A 23981-nucleotide genomic window follows, 5' to 3' on the forward strand; every position below is an offset into this window, starting at 1 on the left:
ATTATGTAAACTAAGAGATCAGCCATCTCTGTAACCAACTGTGCAATACTGTAACGATCACTCTGACGTTGTTAATGATAAAAGATCAAGAGTTAGCGGCAAAATATTTATTTTTGTGTCTCAGAACTCAAAGTAAAAACAACATTTAAAACCCCAACAACCTTGGCAGAAATCACAAAACGTCTGCCTTCCTTCAACTCTCTATCAGGTTTTCCCTCCTCCTGAAGTCACATCTGCATAAGCAAACAAGCGACTATTCAGCCCTAAGGGCTGAGAATTTCAGAAACAGATAAAGTGGCCACTGCTGGGTAAAAACAAACATCCAGACGGTTGAACTTAAAGTACTCCAAAAAGCAAACAAAACTCAGTTCTTTAAATACACCTAAGCTATGAAATTATATCAGAGCATCAACCACTTCCTGTGGATGAAATGAAGATTCACTGGAGAATACAGTGATGAGCAAGGCCAGGGCAGCTAAGCGTAAAAACCTTGGGATTTTAAACTATGTAACTATTTAACTGGAAAAATAAGCCTTAAACTGTCCAGAACCGCTTTTAAAAGACAAATATAAGATTGCTGCAATATCTGGTTACCAGCTCTACTACACTGAAATATCTTCTAAAGCATTACCTATTAATGTTTATTTTCTAATGATCAGTTGACATCAAACTGTTACTATACAATAACTGCCATACAAGGAAGGAAAGACAATCATACCAAAGTCAACTACGTTCAAGCTTATAACAGGATAATCACTCCTAGACTCCAGAGAGCCTAATCATAATAACAATCTAAAGATATCTAAAACTTGTAGGCTAATTTTAAAAATAAAAATTTTAAATCTAAAAAAAATGAAAAGTGACTTGAACTCCAGATGAAAACGTAACAGATCTGGTCCTCAATACTCTACCGTGGAGGGTGGGTGGTATCCGGAGTTGAAAAGCTATCTAAAACTGGAGAGTGGTTTAAGGCTACAGTAACCTGTGCTTTTTCACTAATTCATACCGGCTTTTTAGTTTAGATCACGAAGCATGATCTGGAGAACATTCATCATATTTGCTATGAAGTGAAAGGAGAGGACGGTACACACGGAAGTCATATGATCACACCTGACTTTAACACGGTACATGAAAGTAAGCGCATCAGTACTTGGCAGTAGAAAAGAACAGTCTTCGGCTGTTTGCTTTTCTACCTTAAACACTTAAGTCATTTAACTTAAATTCAAGTTCTAAATTTGTAAATCGCTTTATGTTTTACCTGTTGGTTTGGAATAAGAAACAACCACATTTCCTTCTAATTCGGATGGTAAGTAACTTCTCTTCAGGTAGACAGAAGATGCTACTACGCTGGTCATATCTGGCACTATTAGGAAATATAAAAATCATACATGTTACATGATGGGGCAATTATTAACAATAAGTACATAATTTATAGCATTTACTACATGCTGGGTATTTCAACAAGCACTTTAGACAGCCACTCACACAATCGTCACAGAAACACGTGGTAGGAATAAACCTCATTCTTGCAAGTTGTCCTCTGGCCTGCAAACCATGGCGAGCATATACACATCTGAACACAAACCAAAACTAAATATTAAAAATTAAAATAACAATTTGTGAAAGAAAACTTAGGAAATGTTTTAAATAATAAACATAAATTGGAAATATTATTTAAAATAGAAAAAGAAGACAGGCCTGGTGGAATACACCTTGAATCTTAGCACTCTGAGTTTAATGCCAACCCAATCTAAACAGTGAGTTCTAGGACAGTCAGGGCTATGCAGAGAGACTTTGTCTCAAAAAAAATTAAAAGAAATTTTAAAAAGTTAACTAAGAGATCATTCTAATTGGATTAATAACAACTTATAAGAAGTTCAAGTGGAATTCTATATAAAGAATCCTTAATGATCCGCATTTATGATGTTTACTATTTTATATACTATTAGATTCTTCATATAATTTCATTTTCTAATTAAATCTTCAAAAATCCTTTCATATAGCTGTTATTACTCTCTGTTGACCAGTTAAAATAACAGGCACTAAGTACTAAAATAGTTTGCCCAAATCATGCACCAAGTAGTGTAGGAGTTAGGATTCAAATATGGACCAAATCCATAGCCAGCGGTCTGTCTTCAAATGCCACTGATTCACTACAGGAGACACTAAGGAAACACCATTAAAGAAATGACATACAGGGCTGACTGAGGACATAGCTCAGCTGATAGAGTTCTTACCTTGTAGGCATGAAGCTTCAGTCCCCAGCAACACACACACATACACACGCGCGTGCACGCGCACACACACACACACACACGCACACACACTCAGAGAGAGACAGGGAGAAACTCGTCCAAATTATAGTATTCAAATACAGTAACAGATACAGCTAGTAAAAAAAATGTACTTAGAAATTCATAATCTAAAAATAACTTATCAAATATCCACACATGACACGTGGAGGGAAATAACTGGGAAACACTGCCACCACATACTTCCCAGGAAGATCTCAGTGCTGCTATCCAGGAAAGAAATACAGCCATGAATGAAGCGCACCGCTGAAAAGGCTCGCGCCGCAGAAAACACCAAGACACACAAGAGCCCACCTGCGAAGTCGAAGGTGAACTGATCACACGTGGACACTAGCGGGGGCTGCACGTAGAGGGACAACTTCACCTTCTGCAACACCACTCGGTTCTGTAGGGTGATCTGAGGACACACAGATTGGTTTTTTCTTTTATTAAATTTATTTATTTATTAAGGATTTCTGCCTCCTCCCCACCACCGCCTCCCATTTCCCTCCCCCTCCCCCAATCAAGTCCCTCTCCCTCATCAGCTCAAAGAGCAATCAGGGTTCCCTGCCCTGTGGGAAGTCCAAGGACCGCCCACCTCCATCCAGGTTTAGTAAGGTGAGCATCCAAACTGCCTAGGCTCCCACAAAGCCAGTACGTGCAGTAGGATCAAAAACCCACTGCCATTGTTCTTGAGTTCTCAGTAGTCCTCAATGTCCACTATGTTCAGCAAGTCCAGTTTTATCCCATGCTGTTTCAGACCCAGGCCAGCTGGCCTTGGTGAGTTCCCGATAGATCATCCCCATTGTCTCAATGTGTGGGTGCACCCCTCGCGGTCCTGAGTTCCTTGCTCGTGCTCCCTCTCCATCTGCTCCTGATTTGGACCTTGAGATTTCTGTCTGGTGCTCCAATGTGGGTCTCTGTCTCTGTCTCCTTTCATCGTCTGATGAAGGTTAATATTCAGGAGGATGCCTATATGTTTATCTTTGGATTCACCTTCTTATTTAGCTTCTCTAGGAACGTGAATTATAAGCTCAATGTCCTTTATTTATGGCTAGAAACCAAATATGAGTGAGTACATCCCGAGGACACACAGATTGTTAAGATTACAAAAGTCCACTCTATCCAAATTGGCCAACTACTACAACCAACTCAAAGTAATTAACCAATAACTAGGAAACCTGGTAAAACATGTATAACAGTTCACAGCAAAAAAAAAAAATTGTAATAGCTAAAGAGTATAAATAAGCCAAACGTCCATCTCAATGGGCAACCAAACCATGGTCAATACCGCAAAATAATATTCAGAAAAAGAAATGAAACTGACACATAAACTATAAAAAATATTATATTAAGTAAGGAAAAAGCTAGTCACAAATAATCGTATACAGTATAATTCTATTTACATAAAATGTATGGCTCCCCTTCCCATGTAAGGCTCAGGCACCACCTCAGAAAAGGGAGCAGAAATACACTGAGAGCTAGAGGCTGGAAAGACAGGAACAAAACTATCTCTGAACATGGCAGGACCACTGCGCCCAGGAACTCACAGCAGGTCTGGTTACCTGCAGACAACCTGGATAAGATCAAGCCAGTAAACACTCCAGCATGGAGCAGAAAGGGGCTCACAGGATTCCACCCCGAGATGAAGAGAGATGGACAGCTGATGGCTTCTGAGACATGGAGAGACAGTTTTCTTTAGGGGTGGAGGTTGACCATGCTCCAATGGATGGCCCATATCTATGAGTATACGGGCAGAACAAACTGAACTTAGTGGTCTATAAAAAAAAAGTTAACAGAAGGTGTGGGTGGGTATGGATCAGAGATGGGAGGCGTGCATATGATCAACCTAGACAGTATAAAATCCTCCATCAATTAATAAAAATATTATATCAAAAATTTACATAGAGAAACCCTACCTCCAAAACACCCAAAAAATTCTATTTAAGTTTTCAATAAAATAAATAGAACGAGAAACCTCTGCAAAAAATTATATAGATTGGCACTTGCCTCAAAATAAAAGAGATAAAAAGAGATAATTGGTGGTTATTGCCATTTCTTTCAGGGGTATAAAAGGTTCTAAAATTAGGTGGGGGTAAGGTTAGTCAAATCTGTAAAGATGTTACAGACCACGGGAACCATAAAATTATATACAGTGATATCTCAGAGTAGAGAAGAAAGAAAACGGTTGTTCTCATCTGTAGTGAGAAACTGCATAATGGCATAAATGTGTTTGTTCTTTCCTTAAACACACTTATACTATTATGGATTATTTATCTTATCTAGTATCAATATACTTATTTTTACAAAGAGCAATTTCTCTGATAATTTTCTCACTTACATGGATTTATTATCAAAGCACTGCATTTTCTTCTGTGGCTAATCACAAAAATAGTATGACATACCAGTTCTAGACTATCAAAGAATAAGCCTGTTAACCACTCTGTTCTTGAGGGATTAAAATTCCAAACTGCTGTCTTACTTGGTGATGCTAAGAAATCCTACCCCTGTAAAATCCAAAAGCTAAGGTCTGTGGGATAAGAGTTAGCCCAGAAGACGGTGTGGGCACAGGAGGTCAGGGTGTCTCACTCTCTCCTGAAGAGGTGTCCGTAGCAACATCAGACTTGAGCATCTTCACTGGGGTACAGTACCACATGTCAGTGAGGGCACATCAAAGAATGATATGCCTGCTTTGCATTGGGTATCTTCTCTTGTTAGTCTTGATTTCCTAAAGGTTTCAGTCTCTTGGAATTGTCTGTGTTAGGTGACTTTGTCTAACTATTAATAGACAGCCAACCACCAGTCTAAGCCGAGTCACTCAGAAGATCTGGAGGCAGTCTCAAGTGTTGAGATTGCTACACCTCCAGTGATCCTCATGTACAACCTGGAATAAGTGGTGGGTTGAAAATGATTCTTCCTGTGTTTCCTTTGCTACAGAAAAGTTCAATCTAGTTACCAGATTCTACCTACCATGTGAGGTCGACACATGCCATTGTTAACAGACACGGTGCAATGACGTCTTCATATGAAGAAATCTGTTTAGATTGGTCTCTTAAGTAAAAGGCGTGCATCACTTGTCCCTCAATTACACAAATATATTAATATAAAATCTACAAAAATGTATAATTGACCTACAAACATAATGTGCACACAGTTGAAGTCAGCAAATGTTATGATCAATTTTAAGTGATGTTCTCTAAACAACCTAAAAATAATCCAAACAAAAATGTTTTCACATGTAAAGTAATGGTTTTAAGAGAAAATTATTGAAGCGAATACATATGATAAACAGAGAAAATAAGCAATGTATCCTTGGGTTTTTACTGTAAAAACCCTGCTCCAGGTACCCGGCATACCAGAAACAAAACGTCGTCGGCAATGCCTGGCCATTTGGACAACACCCGCAAGTGACTGTGGCAAAAAGAAGCTGTGTGAGCGGCACACATGACGTCTTGGAGATGGCCAGCTGACAGCGTCTTTGACTGGACTCGTAAATTAACAGGATACAATTAAGTATTCTTCTATTATAATAATAACACAATGTTCTCCACATACATAATTAAATGTAATAGCCACAGTGGCTTTCTAGATTCATAAAGCATGCTTGTGAGTGATTTGTGTGTCTTATCTCTCATAATCGTCACAGCTATGGGAAATGAGGACCAACACAGCACATCCTACAAGACAGAAAAGCCAGGGTGCTGAGAGCTGAGCACTTCTTCCTGAAGCCACTCATTAAAAGGGAGAGAAGTGTAACTAAACTGCTCTCTGCCAAAACCCAGGGCCTGGGTCGTTATGCAACAGTAATTAAATCATGAATAACTTTATAAATAAAAAGTTCCCATTTTACACTTTAGAACTGCACTGCAGAGAAAGTAAACAATACGCAACCCCTCCAAGGCAGTGGGTACCAGGGCTGAAACCCGCCCTCAGGAACATCATGTGAGCACAAGAGCGACAACTCCCTGTAGTAATAACAAACTGTTGGGGAAGGAGCAGACAGCCTGACTCTGCTGCAGAATGATGGCGGCTCAGACAGCAATCACACAATCTCACATTGTTACAAGAGGGCGTGCATCTGGGTTAGATGAACAACCGTGATGGCTCCCACATCAGATTTATTGAATCCAACAATGGTCGAGGCACTTTCAAAGCACAAATCAAAGAGATATGACAAAAATAACCACAGTAACAAAGAATAGTTGTTTGTGAGCCAAAAAGTGAATTAAAGACTTGGCTAAATCATAAACCTCATATTTTTAAAGGAAAATAATTGTAGAATATTAAGGAGAAAATAAAAAATGTCAATACAAGAACTTTCCATGCCATTTTCTGATTCTAAAGAAATAAAATATAATCCTTGGGAAATATAATACCAAATGTTTGCCCTAGGTATATAAATTCGCCTGCCAGGCCAGGTATGAACAAGCACTCTGCCTGTTGCCTGGAACAGATGGTCACGCATCATGCACACATACGCAAGGTAGCCACATCTTCATTCGTTTGGAACGGATGGAAAAATTTTCTCAATTAACTGGATTTATTATGATGGAAACTTTACTGGGTATATATCTTGGCTGCTGCTGTTAGAAAAGGCCATAAGGAGAGATTTACAGCAGAAATTTGTATAGAGACTATCAGACAGGATCAGGAAATCATACTGTCTGCTGTGTAAGTCTGGCACATGTCATGTGACCTGGGATGCCATGGTCTCTCTTCTACTTTTACCATGGCACTAAGAAGAAGAGGTGTGATCAAGGCATGGTTAATGGAAGAAACTTTCCAGAAGTCGTGTCATCGCCTCAAGGTGGCTGGTGCAGATGGAAGCCTAGAAAACGTGTGGGAGGGAAAGGTGTGTCCACTACAGTGATGACTCCTGCAAGACGGTGAGGACGAAGACATGGACAGCGTTATGTGCTCTGGGCAAAAGACTTCTTTTGGCAATGCAGTGAGATCCTTGAGTGTGGCACGGCTGGTCTGAACAAAACCATCACACAGAATCAAACAGCCCGTCCACAGACGTATAGGTCACTCCTGCACCTCTGCAATTACTTATTTCTTAAGTGTTTGATTTCTTGCCATTAATGCCTTCCCAGAAGGGTCTGTGATTGGGGAGGGGAAGGGAGGCTGGGGAAAGACCACCCTTGTTTCCAATGGCAAGAATCCAAAAAAACTTAGCTTAGGAAAGAGTTCTAAGACGGGGCTTGCTTCAGCCTCACCAAAGATCTCCACACTTGGGCCACCCGCTGGGCCAGTGTAAGCGAACACAATTGCTAAAGCCTCCTACCTTGTTAAGCTTCTCCAAGGACAGCAAGCTATAATCTGAGTAAACAGAAACTTGGTCCAAGTTTTGACTAAATGAATCGCCAAGATCCACAACGTTTCCTGGCTTCTAAGGTCTGGACAGTGATAAATATTTCCAGCTTAATAACGTGCTGACCGATTACCACACTTTAAGTGCCTTAAGAACACGCCACATTTGAGTTCTCGCTCTAAACTCTACAGTGACAATATCGAACCTCTTAACCAAAACTACATCATTCATGTCCTACTTGTCCAGACTATCAATTTGTCATTACTCTATAGCCTCTTCATTTCACATTTTCTTGCCATAAATGCATCCATTTAAAGCTAATGTCATAGCAGATGAATGCCTGAGAATTCTTTTAAACACACATGTAATCATAATAAAAGAATGATTGTTAATATACATGTATATCTCCAATATCCCTTCACAATCCATACATGACGCTACAGCCAACTGACTGGCTTATAACTGGATGACAATAACACAACTTGAAAGTCTTATAAAGAAAACTCTGTAAGTGACAACCTTCATGAGACTTTCACGTCTCATAAAGAAAACTTAGTTCCAGAAAAAGGAGCCCATATCGTGCTATGCTCTTAAAGAAGGGATGAGAAAAGTCTAACACCTTTTCATATGTGTGTGTGTGTGTGTGTGTGATTTTTCTTCTATAAATGTAATTATAGCTTTTATATTTGAAGGGAACAACAAAGGTTTTCTATTCGCTACCAAAATTGAAGAAAACGGATGGATTTTAAGCATTTATTTTCCATGTCAATAAACACAGGAAAACAGCAGTAACAAGAGCAATGAAATACACACTGTTGCCTGCACTCTGTAGTCTAAAGCTGGTACCATACCTTCACTGTGATGGATGGAACAGAGTCGGCTCCAACTTCAACATTAGTGGCTTGCTGCAAACACAGAATTGAGAAAAGTTTTCCAACTGACTTCAACAGTAGTAAAACCAAGTGAATATATTGGGTGAAACAGACATTCCCCACCGTCACCAGGAAACTAGCTGAAGGGTCGGTCATTCTAACGACAGTCTAAGAATCCTGAGGACATTTTGGAAACGTTCATGTAGGAAAGCATGAATGGTATTAAACCCCACTCATCAAAAAGGAAAGGGGGGGGGGTGGAGAGATGGCTCAGTGGTTAAGAGCATTGCCTGCTCTTCCAAAGGTCCTGAGTTCAATTCCCGACAACCACATGGTGGCTCACAACCATCCGTAATGAGGTCTGGTGCCCTCTTCTGGTCTGCAGACAGACTACTGTATACATAATAAATAAATATTTTTAAAAAAAGGAAAGAAGGATTAGGCAACGTTGTTCACTTGAATGTTGAAAATTATTAATGCTACTAACTAGTTCTTTATATGGACAAATCTCTCCTAGTAATTCCCATAGAAACATTATGCTACAATATTATATGAAAAGCCACTTTATTCAGGTTAATATTTTGTACATAAGATATGTAACTAAGATTATAATGACTGTGAACAGTAAATAAATAAAATCTATTGCACATCTTATTCGAACTTTTATATAAAACCAATAACTACTTCTAAATAGAGATCATTATGATGCCATGGGATCTGAAGAATTAAGAGCTGAGGAATTCATATTCTACCTACAGCTCCACAGGACATCACGTTAGAACCCCAATAAAGCTGTTCCCTGAGGAAGACGAGCTAGTGGAGATCGTCTCCACTACAAAAGACCCTATTCCAATAGAAAAATTTACTTGATTTCAGAGATTTGCACTTGTAAAATAGTGATTCAAATAAATATTAACCCAAGCTTTCTGCTCTAGTACTATGTTACCCACAGGCAAGAAACAATTTCACATTTGCCCACAGATCTAGAAGGAAGCATCTTCTGTTTCCTTTTCAACCCTTGTCTAAACACCTAGACATTTAAAGGACAGTAGTATCTGGGGAATATAAGGAATAGCCAGAGAAGTGACTGTAAGAAGACTCCATGGCTCCACAGCCACATAAACTGTCAGGCTAATGTTTTCCAGTAGAGTAAGTGTGATAGTCTAAAAGTTCTTAAGAAAAAAAATGCCAGCCAAGGCTACACAGAGGAACCTTGCCTCGACTATATATATATATATATATATATATATATAGACAAAGGAAATGAAGCAGGAAGTACAGCAAGACAGAGGAAATGAAGCAGGAAGTTCAGCAAGACAAAGGAAATGAAGCAGGAAGTTCAGCAAGATAGAAAATGAAGGAGGAAAGCAACATCAATGAAGAAGAAACAGCACCCGAAGTTATCAATCAGGAAACATACATTACAACATGTAGACCAAACTGTTCCTGAAGACAGAAAGAGAATTGCTCATTCCAAATAGTCTATGTTCCAGAGAGAGAGCCTAGAAACAATTCTATGAGGTGCCAACATAGGAGAAAGGAGACATTTTCATAGTAAGAAAATGTGTGAACATCCATCAGCTAACTAAGTTCCTCTCACTACACCCTTCAGGTAGGGTGAAAAACAGTGTCCGCGGGGGGGGGAGGGCAAGCATTTCATACAGAGGCTCTACTGTGAGAGGGAGCTGGGCCAATGTTTCTTTCATACTGTGTTCCTGCGGCTTTTAACTGCACCTAATGTACTATACGATAGCAACATTAACGTGATTTTTACCATAATTTGAGTTGGCTGGTTATGCAAAAGTTTATCTTTGAAGGCTCTGACAACCACTTGTTATATTATGCTATGATACTTAAATAGCAAACACATTTCCAAGGCAAAATTACATGATGATATCAACGCTAAATGCAGAAAATGTCCAAGTTCAGGCACTAAACTGATCAAGTTTGGACAGAGATACATATAAACTTAATGGATTCCATACAGACCTCAAGCAATGCGACATAATTATACACAGAAAAGTGCTCTGTGGAAGAGTAAACAGGATATGAAGGAATAGTCCCTTTCGGCCTTCCTGTTTCTCCATTTTAATCAGTCTCAGCAACAGATAGAGAGCACCCGATGCACAGCAAGTCCGAAGGGTGTGGCTGAGCAAGAGGAGTGGTGTGGGATGGGAGGAGATGGTGGGAGTGATGTTGGAAAAACAAAGTGTAAGTGATGATAACGGCACTGGTAACAATTCAACAAAGCCCATTCCAGGAAAGGGAAAAACAGTTTCTGGACCAGCTATCTGTGTGTGCTACATGCTCACCCTATTGCTATCTGTGTGTGCTACACGCTCACCCTATTGCTATCTGTGTGTGCTACACGCTCACCCTCACTGCTATCTGTGTGTGCTACACGCTCACCCTCACTGCTATCTGTGTGTGCTACACGCTCACCCTCACTGCTGTGTGTGTGTGCTACACGCTCACCCTCACTGCTATCTGTGTGTGCTACACGCTCACCCTCACTGCTATCTGTGTGTGCTACACGCTCACCCTCACTGCTATCTGTGTGTGCTACACGCTCACCCTCACTGCTATCTGTGTGTGCTACACGCTCACCCTCATTGCTATCTGTGTGTGCTACACGCTCACCCTCACTGCTATCTGTGTGTGCTACACGCTCACCCTCACTGCTATCTGTGTGTGCTACACGCTCACCCTCACTGCTATCTGTGTGTGCTACACGCTCACCCTCATTGCTATCTGTGTGTGCTACACGCTCACCCTATTGCTATCTGTGTGTGCTACACGCTCACCCTCACTGCTATCTGTGTGTGCTACACGCTCACCCTCACTGCTATCTGTGTGTGCTACACGCTCACCCTCATTGCTATCTGTGTGTGCTACACGCTCACCCTATTGCTATCTGTGTGTGCTACACGCTCACCCTCACTGCTATCTGTGTGTGCTACACGCTCACCCTCACTGCTATCTGTGTGTGCTACACGCTCACCCTCACTGCTATCTGTGTGTGCTACACGCTCACCCTCACTGCTATCTGTGTGTGCTACACGCTCACCCTCATTGCTATCTGTGTGTGCTACACGCTCACCCTATTGCTATCTGTGTGTGCTACACGCTCACCCTCACTGCTATCTGTGTGTGCTACACGCTCACCCTCACTGCTATCTGTGTGTGCTACACGCTCACCCTCATTGCTATCTGTGTGTGCTACACGCTCACCCTATTGCTATCTGTGTGTGCTACACGCTCACCCTCACTGCTATCTGTGTGTGCTACACGCTCACCCTCACTGCTGTGTGTGTGTGCTACACGCTCACCCTCACTGCTGTGTGTGTGTGCTACACGCTCACCCTCACTGCTATCTATGTGTGCTACACGCTCACCCTCACTGCTGTGTGTGTGTGCTACACGCTCACCCTCACTGCTGTGTGTGTGTGCTACACGCTCACCCTCACTGTTATCTGTGTGTGCTACACGCTCACCCTCATTGCTATCTGTGTGTGCTACACGCTCACCCTCACTGCTGTGTGTGTGTGCTACACGCTCACCCTATTGCTATCTGTGTGTGCTACACGCTCACCCTCACTGCTATCTGTGTGTGCTACATGCTCACCCTCACTGCTATCTGTGTGTGCTACACGCTCACCCTCACTGCTATCTGTGTATGCTACACGCTCACCCTCATTGCTGTGTGTGCTACACTCTTGCGTCATTACTGCAGTGACTTATAAAAGACTATGAATCATCAAACCTGGATATGGACTGCTCAAAAGCATTACCTCATTAAACCTTTTTTTCCCCAAGTGTTACTAATTCCTAGTTTATATGTATGGGTTTGTTTTTTTGTTTTTTGGGTTTTTTTTTTTTGCCTGTTTATATACAATGCTGTGTGCCTGGTCCACAGAGGCCAGAAGAGGGTATCAGATCCCCTGGAAATGGAGTTAAATATAGTAATGAGCTGCTTGCTGGGTGATGAGAACCAACATGGGGCTTCTGAAAGAGCAGTTAATGTTCTTGACAACTGAGCCATCTCTCCAGCCCCACCTCATTAACTTTCTAAAAGATCAAGGAGGCATGTTCAGTAATACAGTACTGAGAAGATTTAAGAAACTTTCTGCCCCTCCACCTCTCACTCCTTTTGTAAACAAATACTTCTAAAACACTTATTTCTGGCACTAAGAAAACAAGAATGGTTCTCACCTAGAACAATGAGTGGCTGTCAATCTGTGCGGGTCAAATGACCCTTTCACAGGGGTCACATAGCAGATATCCTGAATATCAGATATTTATATACAACTCATAATAGTAGCAAAATTACAGTTATGAAGAAGCAAAGATCTAATTTTATGGTTGGGGGTGACCACTACATGAAGAACTGTCCTAAAGAGTAGCAGTATTTATTAGAAGGTGGAGAACCGCTGATCTAGAAAGTAACAAACTCTGAAGTGTGTTATCATTTCATAAGTTCCTACCAAGGAGCCCAGAATTTAAAGCAATTTGAGCACGATTCAGAGTGTATAAGTATACCTACAGACACAGAATCAAGGCTGGAGGAGACTACTGCGGAGACTTTCAAGTCATCTTCTCTTTCAGTCATGGGCCAAACACCTGTAATTAAAAAATATATCTAATCATAAAGTAAAATTGATGTATACAGTTTATAACAAAAGCCAAATTGTAAACACTCATGAGTTGAAGATATAATGAATTAGAGAATCAAAAGTTTATGGTAATTCTTCCCTCAATAACACTTTGAACAAAAATTGCTTTCCTCCAGTATGACCTAAGCACTGAGCCGATAAGCACCCAGGACTGGGAATTGCAGTCTCTCCCTGCTGGTGAAAGCTGAACTGGTACAGCCCGCTGGACAGAAAGTAGGCTGCGACTATCAGGATGCAAAGTGTAAAGGTCCTCTGACAGCAACTGCACATCCAAGAACTCACCGTGCACATGCTCACCCAAGGAGGGGCTCTGGTATTAATAATCGATAAAATCTAAAACGACTTATGTACGTCTATGTATCTTTACGAGATGATTAAATAAAATATGAATATCTATATTATCCAAAGGTCCAGAGCAGTAAGAATTTCATTAACCCATGTAAACTGACATGAAATAACTCAGATACACCTCTTAATATTTTAAACAGCAAGATGTACATCTAACATGAGCTTATCTGTGTAAAAGGTATTCATAAGACTTCATATTTTTAAGAAATCCTCAAAACTCAATAAAGCTTGTAGCCAAAGACTGGAACTAGGTTCTATAGTCAAAGAGATTTGCTTTCCATGTTTATCCTTTTAGCAATGTCTGAACAATTTTACCACATACATATACCATATACACATACAGATACCCCCCACATACATACATATACCAATATGCATACATATACCACAAACACATACATATACCATATACACATACAGATACCCCCACACATACATATACCATATACACATACAGATACCCCCACACATATATACATATACCAATATACATACATATACCACAAACACATGCATATAGCATATACACATACAGATACCCCCACACATATATACATATACCAATATACATACATATACCACAAACACATGCATATACCATATACACATACAGATACCCACACATATATACATATACCAATATACATACATATGCCACAAACACATACATATACCACAGACACATACATACGGTATAGCTAGGGTTTGACTGTGTCCCTCAAAGTCCATCTCTTTGAAACTTGGTCTCAGGTTCTACAGTGTTAAGAAATGGCAGGATCTTTAAAGGTAGGAGGTCCTTCAGTTACTGAAGGCACTGCCCTCAGAAGAAACAGATGCATCATTTTTGTGACCCCAGTTAGTTCTCACAGAGGCTTGTTATGAACAGGCAGACCTAGCCCCCCCTTATTCCTGTGTCCCTGGTTTATGTATACATTTTCCCTCACACATACGTCTGACCCTACACAATGCCAATTTATCTGAAGTATTACTAAATGTAAGCCTGCCTTGGATTCATGCTCTTGAATCTCTTACAACTATTAACTAAATAAAACTTTCCTTCATAAATACTTAGCTGAAAGCCTTTTGTAATAACAGAAAGTAGACTGACAATTCATACTATTGCCCTAATTTTCAATGTTTATGTTGCACAAACAAATATTATAAAAAGCAAGTTATTCTAAATAAGAAACAAATAATATTTATGCGTATGAATAAAATACATACATATTTATGTATATTCACATATATATGTGCTTAAATAATGTATTTTAAGTATTAGATATATGTACATACAAGTTCATGCATATCAGATAATTGACTGGGAAGCTAACATCTGCTCTTCCCTCATTTCTCTTTGTGGCCAAGCACTATTTTTGTGGAAGTGTTCAACTTCATACAGAAGTTGGCTCCCGGGTTAAATTTAATCATGGTAGTTGTTTTGGGTGTGAACACAGCTCTAAAAATCATCACCAATGGTATTGGGGCTGGGCAGGGGAGACATATGATTTTATGAAAGCTGTTTCTCCCTAAAAGAGGGATTCTGAAGAGCGGCCTTCTTATCTGGAAATTCTATCTGCACACAATGCCTAGAGCATCTATGGCTCCCAGAATCTCTAAAAAGGGAAGATCAACGCACTGAGGATGGAGAATTGAAAACAGAGGGGCACAAGGGAGACACCATCAACTCTGGTGTCTCACAGCAGGATGTCCTAAACACCATGAGGTGGCTCTGTCACTATAGAAAAGTCTGGAAAGGACATTCTAGACCTATTAAGAATCTAAAAGGCAATCTGTTGGCCATTTAAGAACCAGTCTTTGCTTCTTCACTAAAGAAGCTCAATTTTGTCCAGAACAGCCATCAGCAAACCCCACTAAACTGGCCAGCCTGTTTTGCAGATTGGAAGAGCCATTGAGATAAAAGCTGCTCAGGGTGTGGCTTCCAGGAAAGCTCCTTTGGGGGCTGACTTGGCTGCAGATGTGAGGCAGAGGTTCCAGAAGCATTCCTGAACCAAGACATGATCTGGAATAGAAGGATCAAAATTCCTGAAGAAGTGTGGCGCCAACCTTGTACTGCCAAATACCTGGCTTCTTTTCCAGGAGAAACAAACAGACCTCTCTCTGCTTTCTGAGCTGCTGTATTCCGGCCCTCTGTTCCATGTACCCACACACAACCGGGAATGAACAAATCAAGTTCAACTGTTCCTAGCCCTTGGAGATAGCATCAAGTAAGCTGGCCCACACATATTAGAAATGGGACACAGACATATTTGTCTTGCCCATGTCTGTTTGCACTCTGTACTTGCCTGAAAGCCCACTGTTGGTACCTCTCTTACATGCCACACCCAGGGCTTCACGGGTACACTAGGTAAAGTGTGTGATCAGGTGCTTACGTCATACGGAAACTCCGTCTCTTGAAAGTTTCACTGAAAGACATTGGTGACTCTTCCTCATGGAAACACTTGGCAGAATTGACACTAGCACTCTGAATTTCAAAAGTTTCACCACATGCATAGAAAATATTGCTATAATTTCATGCTTGTAACATATATTCCTGATATAAGTTACACACATAAAATCAGCTTCAAAAATTTTATTACAATAGACATATACACCATGTGTGCAACAAAATATCTCCTTTACATTAGCTTTAGGTTTTACCGCAATCCCTTCTTAGAAGAAGCTTTAAGTATGGAATAGAGCCTGTAAAACAACGCACATTTTTTTAAGTTAAAGGATGCCTTCATCAAACCCCTACTGTCAGGGCTCAGAGAGCTATGCGGAAGAGGAGGCAGAGTGGTCCTAGAGACAGAGAAGAAACAGTGTCTTCCAGACACAACATAACTGACACACATATGAATTCACAGAGACTGTGGCAGCATGCACAGGGTGCTGTGGTAGCATGAAGTGGGTCCACACGAGTCCAAGCCAGATGAAGTCCCAACACCAAGAGGGGGAAGTAGACACAAGCTCCCAGCACTAACCAAGAAGCTATGTTCAATTGACAACCACTTGCAAAGGAAACAGTTTTCTCCAATGGAGTCTCACTGGGTATATAAACTTAAGGGTAAACCCCACACCTAGCTGAAGACAGCCAATACAAAATAAACTCAATAGTATTTTTGTAGGAATTTTGTCTCATATTTCTTTGTTTGGGCATCTTTTACTGGTATTTTTTTTACATATTATGGTTTTCAATTCTATGTTTGTAAGGGTTTCAGAGTGTGTGTATGTGTGTGTGTGATTCTCGTATTGTTTTTCTTTGCTTTGTTTTTGTTTTTCATTATGGTTTGCCGGCTTTTTTATTTGCCTATTTGTTTTTGTAATGAGAGAGGGAAAGAAGGCATGGAGTTGGGTGGGTAGAGATAAGGAGAGGATGTGGGAGGAGATGGGGGAGAGAAAACTGGAATCAAAACATATTGTATGAAACAACGTTTTCATTTTTAAATATTTATTTAACAAATTTATTTTTTTAAATGTCACTGTATAAAAGTATCATTAAAATGAATAATGAGGTCATCCAGAACTTCAGCATCCTGACTTTTCATGATCTATAATGAAATAATGTCATTTCCTATCATTAAAAGTATTTAGGTGAACAGGGATATCAAATTTTCACAAAGGAACAGAATACTAAATATTCTTTATGTCTGGAAATAAAATAAAGCAAATAAATAAATAAAGCAAAATCTTTCTCTTTGTTTCTTTTTTAGAAATAAAACCAAACAACAGTAGCACAAAAGTACAGAGAAGTTCAAACATTAACAGAATACTGAGGTTATGTAAAAAATTAACTTTCATCAAAGTCTGTGGGTGCATTCCTAGCTTCAGTAATATAATCTAGAGTAGCCGCGGTAACCATCACGGCAGACAGTGGCCGGCTCTAGAGAGAGGGGATAGAAGATGCAGGTGCTGTCAGGGGGAAGTGGGGAAACGGAAGTGATGATTAAACTAGCGGGTTAGAAAGGTGGGCACTATGGAGGTGGTAGATATACTAAGGATATTTGAAAAAGCTACTGCTTTATCCTGATATGAAAATAAATATGTAACAAATGTAAATGTGTGCATACATGTATATACAGTTTGGATGAAGTCAGCATTGTGCTGACGATGCTGGCCACAGGAACTGCAGACGGTCTAGCAAAAAGCCATGCCAGACATGGGAAATCTCTCCTGAGCTGTGGAGTTTGAAAGTATGAAGACAGAAAAAGGTTACCACCATGGCCCTGGACTGCCTTCCAGAACTTGAAAGTAAGACACTATTTCTTAGTGATGAAGACATCACATACGCCAGACACTAGATGAGGAAGAATGGAGCTGGAACTATCTGGAAGCCTCCTCCAGGAGGACTAACTCTTACTGTCTTAAGGTGCTACACAAGTTGCCAAGATAAGCAATAATCAACAGTCTTTCTAGCTGTAAGGCTTACAAACCACAAGGGTCAGTGCAGCAGGATGGCCCCAGGAGTGCAGTGTGGCACCTAGATCCAAGAGCCCAATACTTGGACTGAAGATGTGCTCAATAGGAGGCAGTTGTGCCTGGAGCTGTAAATCCGGGCAGCTCCCTATGGCTGGTGAGGTCATAGAGCCAAAGGGAGAGCCTATGACTGCCACCTTGCTAAGATAGTATTATTTCTAGTTGGGTCCTAAATCACAAATAAGTGTAACTTTCACTCATCAAAGAAGCTTCCTTTTTGTAGCGGAGACCATCACAGAAATCTACAACTGGGAAAAATGCAGAAACAACTACTGTGAGCCCAATGCCAACTGCTATGTCAGCAACTCGACCGCTAAAGCTAAGGGGGGAGCTGTGGGAGAGAAGTGTCAACTGTAGGAAGCAGAGGACTGAGGTGTCTGCTGCTGGACAGTGTCTTTGGCATACCACAGGGAAGCTGCATCCACGAAGTCTAAACAACAGTTTCCTAAACAGGATTGCACAAAGATACCAACATAGCTAGGAAAATCTCACGAGGCCTGCCCTAGATAAAGAGCTCCAGCCAATCAAAGGCTGCTGAGAGAATCGGTCCTCTCCAGGGACATGACTGTGATGGGTGACCCAATCCCAACAAGTCAGCCTACGCACAAACGCATATGAGCGATGCTAAATGGGCTTGGCAGGCTGTGTTTATGCACACGTGTGTGTGCGCCTGTGTGTGTGTGCCTGTGTGTCTGTGTGTCCGTGTGTAGTAACAATAATATTGAAAGGAGAAAAGGTCATGGACTTGAAGAGTGGGAGAGGAGGGAATAGTCGGACGGTGAAAAAGAGTAGAAACTGATATAAATGCAGGACTCATGTGTGAAATTATCAAAAAATAAAATGCTATATTTAATAGAAGTGCTTCAAGATCTACAAAAAGACCAAGGAAATGGCAAACAAAATATCAAAGCCTTTTCATTTAAGGACATCACTATGACTACCAGGAGATAATGATTGGCTATAAGGGATTTCTTGAACAATTTATATAATTTATGTTAATTAAACTACCATTAGCCATTGCTTGTGGAATGGCAAAAATCACAAGACAAAAATTTTGAGAAAACCCACATTATTTAATGAACTTGAGAAACTTCATGTTTCATATATATAAATGTTATATATATATATAATAATCTTTCCCAATTATACCCTAAAATGACAAAAACTGTAATTCCATTCATCCTCCATAACACTAGCATCAAGACTGAGAACTTAAATCTGCACACTGCAGCCTGATGCATCCATTCTCATCACATCCCACCTGAAGAGGCAGTGCTGACAAGTCCCTTTAAAGATCTCCATTTCAATGGTTTACTCTGAAAACGTTCTATAAGAACGTGTGAAGCCAAAGTATAACATCTTTACTTTTAATATTCCTATTTTAATATATCATCTCAATTCCTAAAAACCAGAGGAATATAATCCTGGCAATAGAGATCAAAAAATACATAAACCTAGTGAAGCAAACGGACCAGGATTAAGATTGGCTCCGTTGCTTTGCTTGGCTTTTGATGCTCCGTTTCTTTTATTATTCCTACTTGTTTTAACGTTTCTTTTATGTGAAAATGGTCCATATTTTTTCTCATTAAGAAAACACTTTTACCTGACCCTGAAAGGAGAACTTAAAGTAATGATTTTCACATGTCCAACACGAGCTGCAGGGTTGGTGTTTTGTTTCTCCTTTTAATTTACAATAAAATTACACCCTTGTGAGTCCCGACATAAAATAACATTGAGTTACTCAAAACTTGGGAACTGGAAATATCACCAGTCCCTGCGTCATTAGAAATCAGAGTATCCCAAGCTACACTCCATTTGGACGGCTAATTAACTCCAAGCATAAATTACACCATCTAAGCTGCAAATTACTACATTTTGAGTAACAAAGTGGCAATTCATGTACTACTTGGATTTCTTTTCAAAGAAGCAAGTGAAACCAACGATACTGTAAGTTAATAATTGACTATAAGCTTCAGCGTTCATCTCACAGCCTAAAACCACTAAGAACTACTTCGCCTTTGCTACGAAAGCAAAATACTTCCAGTCTAGATAGAGCTGTCCCTGGAACACGTTAACAAAATACTAGCTTCAAGACTAGTGCTCAGAAGCCACCTCCACAAAGTCCACACAAGGACCTCGTGTGCTAAAGAGCAAGGCTTTGTTCAAAGTCTCTTGAACTAGGCCTGGGAGAGAAATTTAATTAACATTTATAAAACAATACCATATACACCATAAGGTGAGTTTTGTAATTAACATTAAAATTATACAATAAAAATGGGATACCTTGTGACTTTACATCTTTGATGATTCTCTGAAGCTCTTTCAATTCCACATCAAGTTCATCGTAGTTGAGCTCTCTTGATTCAACTTTTGGAGCTTGGAACAGAGAAGGGTCTGTCCCCAGATATGAACACTGTAGGTGACCGTCATCACTGAGAGTCACTATCACTCCCTTCAAGTCACTGTAAGGTGCAAGAGAACACAAGACATGGTTAGATTATCCACCTTGAAAGACATTGAGCGTTACATACCAATAATAAATAAGTATAAGGATAAGTGTATTTAAAGGCTCAATTTTAATGTTTCAAGCAGCATCTATATTTACAAATGGATGCCCAGTGTTAAGATGCATTACAGAAGTGGGATAAACATTAAAATGTACTATACTACTCTCAAAGAAGTCTAATTATACGGTTGTCTGATATTGGATGTTGATCCGCAATACAGGTGCCGCTCGTCGATATCCACTTGGAACCATGGAGCAAGGCATGAGACTAGCTAGAGAGAAGGAATAAGGCATGACCCCAAGATGCCAGAACAGCCGTGAAGTGACCCCAAGGCTGGGACAGCCACAGCGAAGTCACTGGAGAACTGATAAGAAGTCTTGAAGATAGATATGTTCTCTCCTCCCTTCTTCCTCCTCTGGATTCTTAGAACTAATTCTTTTCACACGGGCCCCTCAATGCTTCCTTAACACACACTCCTACCCAAGGAGTTCTCTGATTTGTTCCTTTCTTCTCTCCCCATTCCTAGACAGAAAAGGCCACTGCCCTGTGCACTAGCTCTTTCTCCACCACTATTCTGATTCCTATAATTCCTTTTCCTCGCTGTCTGTTTTCACTTGAACATGACCCTCAAACAAGTCATTAGGACATGAGTGTTTAACCTCACAGATTAAAACTGATTATGAAAGATCTTAGGAAAAGGAGCTCCCCTGTCAATCTCTCTTCCTCCGTCCCTCCCTCTCTTCCTCCTTCCCTTTTTTGCCTTCCATATCCTGAAACTTCACCCCAAGTCTCAGAGTCCTGAAATCTCCACAAGCACAAGTCAAATCCTTTTCCTTCCTGACTAAAGCACTCAGTCTTTGGAAATCTGTAATAACAGCAAAGAACAGATGAAGACAGTTTTCACTTCTTCTCAGGCTCCGTTATCTCTGGTTCTCTTTAAAACTTACCTGTAATATATACATTCTGGCTGATTTTACTATGCAATGTTTAGAAATTAAAATTACATATTTCTCTTAATACACTATAAAAAGCAGTCAAAAGAAATACTGAATTTGCTTGTTCCTTGGTATTCATAGAAAAAAATTCAACATTGTCCTAAATCATTTGGTGTTTATATATGAATTCTTTTAGGTTTTGCTATATGTTATACATTGGTCTATGATCTAACAAAATATTTTGCCTTTTTTGTTGTTTTAAATGTTCATACATATATTGCTGTATGTGGGGCATATTTCACCTGATATCCTCAACCATCTGTTTGCTTCCTGCCCCTTCTCCTGTTCATCCCCATTTGTTCCCCTAAGTAATTTTACTCCTGTTTTCATATCACATATACATACCAGATTTTATGTATATATATAAAATCTAGGAATGGTAAATGAGAAGAAAACATACATTCGTCTTTTAAGACAATTCGCTTACTATGGTTTGCCTTGCTCTTGCAACAGTTTTCCTGCAGGTGACATGACTTCCTTCTTCTCGGCTGGAAAAGCTCTGTTGTACATGAATTACCATGTCTGCCTTTAGAGTCTTCTGCTGCTGAACATGCATGTGGCTCCAGAAGTTAGCTGTTGTGAACAGTGTGGCAATAAACACTGGTGCCAATGTCTCTGCAGCACACTGGCTTGGAATCCTTCGGGTAAGTCAAGTCATGTGGTAAATCTGTCTGTAGTTTATTGAGAAGTCACCAAACCAATATCCGTAGTAGTAGACTAGTTTACCTTTCTACCAGCAGCACATAAGTTTCCTTGTTGTCTACACGTTTGCCAGCATTTGTTATGTTTCTACCATTCTGACTAGGGTAGGGTGGAATCTAAGTAATTTTGATTTGTGTTGTAAAGCAACGAAGTAATGTTGATTTGCATTCTGAAGTAATGAAGTGGAAATACGTATTGAACATTTGTATTTCATATTTTGAGAACCATCTGTTCATTTTATTGGCCTCTTTATTGATGAGATTATTCAGTTTCGCTTTGTTTCAGTTCTTTGTATGTTTTAGACATTTTCCTCTGTCCGATATATAGCTAGTGAAGATTTCCTCCTATCATGTCATCTATCTCTTCACTCAGTTGTTTTCTTTGTCATACAGAAACTTTTGAATTTCATGAGACCCCATTTGTCACTTTTTGGACTTATTCCTGAGTGACTTGAGTCTTACCAAGAAAGTCCTTGCCCATTCCTCTATCTTGAACTGTTTTCCTACTTTTTCCCCATAGTTAGAGAGTTTCTAGTCTTCTGTTAACATCTTTAATTCACCAGGAGTTGACCTTTACACAGGGTGAGAATGGGGATCTATTTTCATTCTACACACGGATATCCCATTTTTCCAATGACACATTTGAAGAAGCATGCTCTTCTCCAACGGGTATTCTTAGCATCTCTGTCAAAATCCAAGTGGCTATAGCTGTGTGGGTTTATATCAGGATCTCTGTTCCATTCTGCTGACCTATATGTCTCGTTTTTGCCAGTACCAAGCTATTTTGAGTATTATGTTGTTGTTGTTGTTGTTATTGTTATTATTATATGTGTATGAGTGTTTTGCCTGCAAATATGTCTATGCATCATGAACATACCTGTTGCCTTTGGAGAACAGAAGAGGGAGCTGGATCCCCTGGACCTGAACTTAGATGGTTCTGAGCCACCACATGGGTACTGGGAATCAAACCCAGGTCTTCTGGAAGAACAACCAGTCTTCTTAACCACTGAGCCATCTCTCCAGTACACCATGTTGTTTTGGGACTACTTGCCACTGTTTTTTCTTGATTTAATTTTTTAATTTTCTTTAGAATTTTATACATCAGTCCTATATTTACATCATTTCTACCCCTCCATCACCCACTGCAATAGTTCCCGTGAACCCCACACTTCCTCTCAAGTTCATGACCTCTTCAATTATTATTGTTACACACACACACACACACCCTCTTGAGTTCTTTTAGTGTTACTTATCTGTACATGTGAGTAACACATGTGCTCAGGACTGACCTCTTGGGGTTGGATAGCTTATCAGAGAGCTTGTCTCTTTAAGAGATTGATTCTCCCACTCTTAGCTCTTAGTAACCATTGGTATCCTGTTGCTCTTCATCCCGGGTATGACCCTGTGATACTTCCCCCATCCACACTGGTGTATCAACTGCTGTTTCCATTATATAGGTCTTGGGCAGGCATTATATGTTGGGGTTTCATGGGTACATTCTCCCTGTTTATGCTACAAAACACTATCTAGTAGCAGGAATCCTAGTCCTCTGGCTCTTAAAATATTCCACGCCCAATTCCATAATCACTCCCAAGCCTTACACGTACGGGTGGCCTTGTAGATTTATCAATTGGTTGTACCTGGTCTTAATGAAGAGTTCTTAGAGAGAGTTATTAATTAGAAGGGGAGAGAGAGAGAGAGAGAGAGAGAGAGAGAGAGAGAGAGAGACCTACTAAACTCAGAAGAAATAACTTTAAATCTCTTCAGAATTGTATCATTGCAAACAGTTATGCAGCTAACATAAAAG

The 23981-nt window shown here is 40.1% G+C and overlaps 1 protein-coding gene across 4 annotated transcripts in view; it reads right to left on the minus strand.

Moving 5' to 3' along the window:
• The window catches only part of Bbs9 (Bardet-Biedl syndrome 9), a 440450-nt gene that overhangs the window by 226801 nt on the left and 189668 nt on the right, over window positions 1-23981 (minus strand). For all 4 annotated transcript variants that reach the window (XM_075966515.1, XM_075966512.1, XM_075966513.1 and 1 more), the window contains exons 10-14: window positions 20255-20433; window positions 13021-13097; window positions 8457-8510; window positions 2607-2709; window positions 1259-1363 (exon numbers count right to left, since the gene is read on the minus strand). In XM_075966515.1, coding sequence (XP_075822630.1) covers window positions 1259-1363; window positions 2607-2709; window positions 8457-8510; window positions 13021-13097; window positions 20255-20433 — 518 coding nt within the window. The remainder of the gene's footprint in view (window positions 1-1258; window positions 1364-2606; window positions 2710-8456; window positions 8511-13020; window positions 13098-20254; window positions 20434-23981) is intronic.

This window comes from Microtus pennsylvanicus, chromosome 3, assembly GCF_037038515.1.
Source record: "Microtus pennsylvanicus isolate mMicPen1 chromosome 3, mMicPen1.hap1, whole genome shotgun sequence".
Taxonomy (NCBI): Eukaryota; Metazoa; Chordata; class Mammalia; order Rodentia; family Cricetidae; genus Microtus; species Microtus pennsylvanicus.